Consider the following 6,269-nt stretch of genomic DNA (forward strand, 5'->3'; position numbering starts at 1 on the left):
TTATCATGTAACCCCTATAAATTTATTGACAGTTACCGTATATTTTTGTACATTGTTTTAGTAGTTACCTCTCTAGATGTGTAGCCACTATGCGTAAGTCACAACCATAGCACGTAAGCTGGCAATGAATTTGCAGTAGAAATAACAACATGACCCCACAGGTCATGGTAGAATACAAACTTTTACAACCACATGTACTTCATCAAGTGCCTATTTTTCGTTACATGTTTGCTATCGTCACTAGTTTTAATTACCTAACGTTAACTAAACCCGGAGTGGGGAGGTCGGGGGTTGCGCATCAGAACGGATATCTTATGTCTGAGTTAGTAACGCTCCTCCGAATTTAATCCAGTGACCTTTGATTCAAGCAGAAACTAAGAACGTAAGCTTTCAACTAAAATGAAAGTTACAGAAGGCAACAATACGTGCGTTAGTGCGCTAAAAAAAGTTTTTTAGTCACCAGCTGGCTGGCTAAAAAAAATAGACCTTAGCATTTCGTAGATCGAAATGAAATGGAGCCAAAATCAAATCGAAAATCAAATCGAAATAAAAAGAAATCTTGAGTGTTAAACGTAAAGCCAATTTAACGTTAAAATACTCTAAAACCCTCTGACAAGTTTATTCTGAAAGTACTGATATAACTGATATAAATCGTTTTTGTCCTGTCCGTCAACCCACGTCATTTCCAACACAACACAATCAGGCGGCAGCTCACTACTTATCTCAGCACCAGCCCCAACTCGAACCACGAACGACAAGAGAGATCTGGGGAGAGTACTGCCTTGTTGAGTATCATTACTTTGTGATGGATCTTCGCGCGATTTGAATTCTTCGACTTGAGAAACGTCAGAATTTGTTAACGTCTCATTGGCTTTTAAGCTTTCCGTACCTGTGCTTTTTTCTCCTGAAGTATCTTGGGAGTTGATGTCATGAAGAGTAGTATCTTCTGCTGTTTCTTTTGCGGCTAACTCTTCATCATGAGTCTGACAGTCTCCATGGTTTTCTTGTCCAACTTTTTTTCTAAGCAGTTCCCGCCGTTTTCTCCGCTGATGAGCCCAAGTTTTGTCTGAGGCACGACAATGGAAGGTCAATACCCCAGCTGATTTGTCTGTTTCATCATGCGCTTTAGTCACAGCAACCTTAACGATAGAATGCAACATAAAATATTCAACTGAGTATTCTAAAGTACGAAATACAAGCTAAATTATTAAAGAAAAGTATGCGCAGCTTTCCCACATGCGAATGATGAAGCGAACGATCCCACTTATAAGGATCACGAGACCTGCCACAGAGAAAACTAAAGGAGTGTTCTAACAAGTTGGACTTAAATATGTACGACGTAATATGGGATGACTAGACTCATACAAGCCTGTTCAAGGCTCCCAGTTTTTTCATGCACTGATTGTTCTTTTGGCTTGTCCTTGTTGACTGATAGCCTGGGACACGCTAGGCTCTTAATCGCGCAGTTGTATCAAGCCATAACTCAAAGAGAACAAATTTGCATGATTCATCCCACTAATTATCATAGAGTTTCATAGTTGCTACGAGCCCCCAGGCGAGCAGTACACTTATCTTTGGGTTCTCCGTGGTTCCTTAGGTGTCCTGTTGCTATCAAGGCGTAAAATCAGATTTATGTTTGTCAGAATAATTTTTAGCACGTATGTCCTGCATTGCCAATCCAAGACCAAGAGGTTTGTCTAATTGCGCTACGTTTCTCACATTTTAGCGCGCGCAAACAGATTCACAGTAATTTTCGTGAGAGTGAAGAATGATCATCGCAGTAAATTTTCCAATTTAAGCAATTGGAAAGAAGAAGCCTGAAAATTTTTTTTTTTTTCAGGCTTCTTCTTTCCAATTGCTTAAACTGGAAAATTTACTGCGATGATCATTCTTCACTCTCATCTACAACCGCAGTTCAAAAATGAATTATTTCATATACTTCACAGTAATTTTCGTATGGGTAAAAACAAAAACTGGCCAATAAAGACCCAAATCACAGAAAAATTCGTCATTGTAAGACTCCCAAGTACTCCTTTATCCCACAACTATTCATTGGCCCAATTAAAGGGTCTGCAATTAGAAAAATGTGTATGTCAGTTCATCGTCTCTCAGATGATGTTCTACTGCCCTGCGTCTGCTCGCAACATTATACCTAGAATTTTTAACCTCTAGTTAAAATGAATAACGTCCAATTTTGTGCAGGGATTACCAGATACAGGAAGGTACTTACCTTTAACTCATACAGTGTCTTCCTGACATAATCTACTGTTGCCTTCACCCTGTCTGTTAGTTTAAGCTCCTTGTCGCATCCTGTTTCTGTGGCTGTAACTTCGTTGGGAATAATCAGCTGAAGAGGCTTTGCCTTTTTTGCTTTTTTACGGCGTTTTGAAGGAGATTCCTGAAGGAGAGGAAACGGCATAGAGGGTAAGTTATTTTAATCACAGAATCTGGGAACTTTGGCTTGTGGAATCCAGATCCTAGGCTTTGACATCTGGAGAAAGCTAAAAAAAATCCAGTATCTCTCAATCAATTGGAATCTGGAATCTAAGTTCCACTGACAAAAAATCTGAAATCCAGTAAGGGAAATCCAGAATCCAAGACTGTCTTGGATTCCCTTACATGACGTGAATATACATGTGCACAAGACATGCAACTAGTCCAAGCACAGATAAACATGCTGGAAGCAAAATAAGATAACTTCCAACTGGTGGTACAAAACAAAGGGATAAGACAAAGGATAGGACAAACTATTCTTTTGATTCACAGTCACCAATAGTAAATGTCCTACCAAAATCCTACCATACCTGCATGACCACATCAGGTAAAAATGACCAGGCCACACCCCAGCGCATTGTGTGCCCCTGGCAAAACTCAGTGGTTGTTATAGTCTTTATCTGGGGGAGAAAGAAACTGACAGTTGACAGGTTGGAAACAAAAAAAGTATTTGAAATAAGAAAGCGTCTTTCTTTTGTATACAAACAAATATATAATCATATGCAGGATTTTTAAAGCCAATGGCTAACCACATACAGGAAAAAGAAGTGAGTAGGGAGTAAGTCTCATTTGTCCTTCTTAACCTGCAATTGATTTACTCTGGCAAGGCAAAAGTAATCATAACATAAACCATTCAGTACTTGCCAGACAGTTTTGCCAGTATCTCTTTTAAGAATGCATTTCAGTCTTCCTGATAATTATAATTGCTCTATCACTGAGCTTTCTTAATTCCACCTGATAGGGAATGGGACTGCTGCTGCCTGTTGTCTAGACTCCCATTCCAAACCCCCTCCCACTCCTCACCCTCCCCACCCCCCCACCCCCCAAAAAATTGAAAGGTAGATTTTTTGAGCCTGTGCTACATGTGCCACCATGATCTTGTTTTGGTGCAGATATGTATCATAATTACTGTACTTACATCATTTTCTTTGAGAAAAGCAAGGATAGGGGCTACACTTGACTTCTTGCCAAGCATTGTAGTGTACCAGCTAAAAATTAACGAAAAAAGTCTAATTTAGTTTTTGAATCACAGACCACTGATTGATCATTATGCACAAAACACAATTAACACGTCAAAGATAGGTCTTTTTTCATATTTGAATTAATGGCAAATAAATGAAAATAAATGTTGAATTGTTCCTCTGCTAGCAAAGGCCTGGGGGAAGGGGTGTACTTTAGGAATTTCTGGGTGGGGATGTGCAGCTGGGAACCTGGGACCCTTAACCTATCCCAGAGCTAGTTCAGCTGAATTTTGCTACCCTATACTAGAGTAAACTCCCCAAGTCCCCCTTATCCTAGAGTTTTCCAGAAACTACGAGGTCACTAGCACAGTCTAGCCAAAACAAAACCTTATACCACAATCCCTAGTCTAGATAAAATCTTCAACCAACTGATCAGTTTCCCTAAAAATGATACCCTATTCTAGACCCAAATGCTCTGATTTATATACCCTATACTAGAGTAAACTGCTTGAAAACCATACCCTTCACGGCGGCACATACCAATCTATATAGCCCACATATGGCAGTACCCCCCCCCCCCCCCGCCCCCAGAGCAGAGGTCTCTCACAGCAAGAAAACAGCAGGGAATTGAATTATTATCGACTTAAGTACAGAAACTCTTGTTAGAAATAAATATTGTAGTAATCTGGTTACATGTGCATGCAAAATTACAGCCATGGGTCACAATACCTGATTTGCTCTTTCATAACGAGGCTGTCTTTGATAATTTCTTTAACAAATTCCACCTCACCCCCTCCAGCAACAGTTTCAGTTTCTGTTCCAGTGCACACACCGCTAGGCTGAGGACGTTTGATGCTGCGTGTTATCCCATGAGAAGCCTCAAACTCATTCTTAAAGAATGGTGGATTGCACATGCAGAAATCAAATTCTTTGTTGTCTTCCTCTTCAGTGGGTTTCTTGAGATAGTTGTCATTGGTTACCTGTTTCACTAAATGAAATGAGATTTTTAGCTGGTCTGAAAAATGCTAGAATTATTACTTTTCTGTATGGGCATTGTTGTTTTCCCAGTGCAAAGGTGATATTGTTGATATATTATTTTTTGCCATAAGATTGAGACTGACCAGCAAAAACATAGCAAAATAGCGCTCAAAAATGGTTGTTAAAGAGTGACCATGGTTTTCCAAATGACACAAAACTTTTCAGGACAATCTGGTTGAAATGGAGGATGCTATGTCTTCCAGAAATTTTTCACAAGGATGAGCTGTATTATCTAATTTTTCACACTCCAGTTAATCAATGTATCATGGATAGTAATCTTTAAAACTAGTCAGCAAAATCTACAATGCGCATGAATGCTTTCTTACCTTTAATGTTATTTTCCAAGCCATTGCTTTTCACATTGTCTACAGCATATGAAACTGACAAGTCATCTACCTCAGTTGCCAAGAAATGCCAGTTGTTGAGTTTAGCACCTAACAGTGGATAGATGCAGGAGGCACCTGATCCTAGTACAAAATAACACGAAATGGCAAAATTAAAAACAAAAAACATATCTGGAAAAACGGTTGGGTTATTAAGGCAAGAAGGGCTTTATTTTTCACCTCATAGTCTATTAAATTAATGTGACAAATGCCGAACAAAGGCCCAGCAAAAAAGATTAAGGGTGGGGGGGGGGTGGGGTTTCAGTGAACTGAGGGAGGAAAATGTGAAGATTGGTCAGAGATTTTGTTTGCAGTTAATAAAAGCAACAAAAAATAATTTAAGAAATTGATCCACCACAACTCAGTTCTGCTTATGATACATCAAAAAATTACCATTTTCACTGCACTCGTTGCTGATCGCAGACATTTATTATTATTGCGTGACACTTCCTGAGCTACAAATAACAGCAATGAATGCTAGCGGTTACACAGGCTATGAATGCAATCAAAACCCACCCACAAAATACAGCCATCAAAAAAGTTTACTTGTCTTAAAGAAAAACTGTGAATAAAATGATCGGTTTCCCTTTCTATTGTTTCGGAAACGGTTTAATCGCGTTTTATTAGGAGACTAAACGAGAAATTCGGGATCTTACCAATGTCAAACCCACGTACAATTGCGTGACAGTGATCTTCTGAAAGGCATGAGAGAAGATCTTCGATCCACAAGACGTAGTTAAGCCGAAGAGGCACTGTGGGGATAAGTCGATCTAATGGGATGCTGATTTTGATCTTGAAGTCATGCTCGAGCAAAGCGCAAGTTAAAGCTCGCAGCGCCTCAGGATTTTTAAAATTCAAAGTGAATCGTCCGGGTTTAGTTTCCTTCGTATGCTTCCTAAAGTAGTCGAATTTTTCACCAAGCACTTTGAAGTCTGGTGGAGCGTTTCTGTAGATATTTCTCGGGTGCATGAGGTCATTAAAGCCCATGATGTTCGCATGAGTCAAAGCAAACCATGGAAGCTTTGGTTGCGGCCATGTTGGACGTGAAAGCTGGCATGTAGTGTCCAGACCTCTTACGCGGTTTTCCAACTAGAGGTTAAATTTTAATCCGGGTTCCTTTTTTTCTTTTATTCCAAGCATTTTCTCGGATAGCCTGAATTTCATCCGATGGCTTCGAGTCGTTTTCTCCTCTCAGCAACGTTACTGAGGGAGTAATAACGACTCCAAGTAATCGGATGAAATTCAGGTTATTTCTCGGATAATAATAATAAAGGTAACGATAACGATAATGATGATAATAATGACAATGATGATAACGATAATAATAATAATAATAATAATAATAATAATAAAAATAATGATAATAATAATAAATACATTCGATGCGTTTGAA

At 39.2% G+C, this 6,269-nt stretch overlaps 1 protein-coding gene across 1 annotated transcript; it reads right to left on the bottom strand.

Moving 5' to 3' along the window:
• Window positions 1–244: 244 nt before the first annotated feature.
• Window positions 245–5,911, bottom strand: LOC140952973 (U6 small nuclear RNA (adenine-(43)-N(6))-methyltransferase-like). The gene is made up of 7 exons (XM_073402440.1): window positions 5,533–5,911; window positions 4,820–4,960; window positions 4,185–4,443; window positions 3,413–3,482; window positions 2,805–2,894; window positions 2,231–2,398; window positions 245–1,139 (listed from the first exon to the last, which is right to left on the bottom strand). The coding sequence occupies exons 1-7, from the start codon at window positions 5,861–5,863 to the stop codon at window positions 600–602; spliced, it is 1,599 nt and encodes a 532-aa protein (XP_073258541.1). The 5' UTR covers window positions 5,864–5,911; the 3' UTR covers window positions 245–599.
• Between the last annotated feature and the right edge of the window lie 358 nt (window positions 5,912–6,269).

Source organism: Porites lutea, chromosome 11 (genome assembly GCF_958299795.1).
Source record: "Porites lutea chromosome 11, jaPorLute2.1, whole genome shotgun sequence".
Lineage (NCBI taxonomy): Eukaryota > Metazoa > Cnidaria > Anthozoa > Scleractinia > Poritidae > Porites > Porites lutea.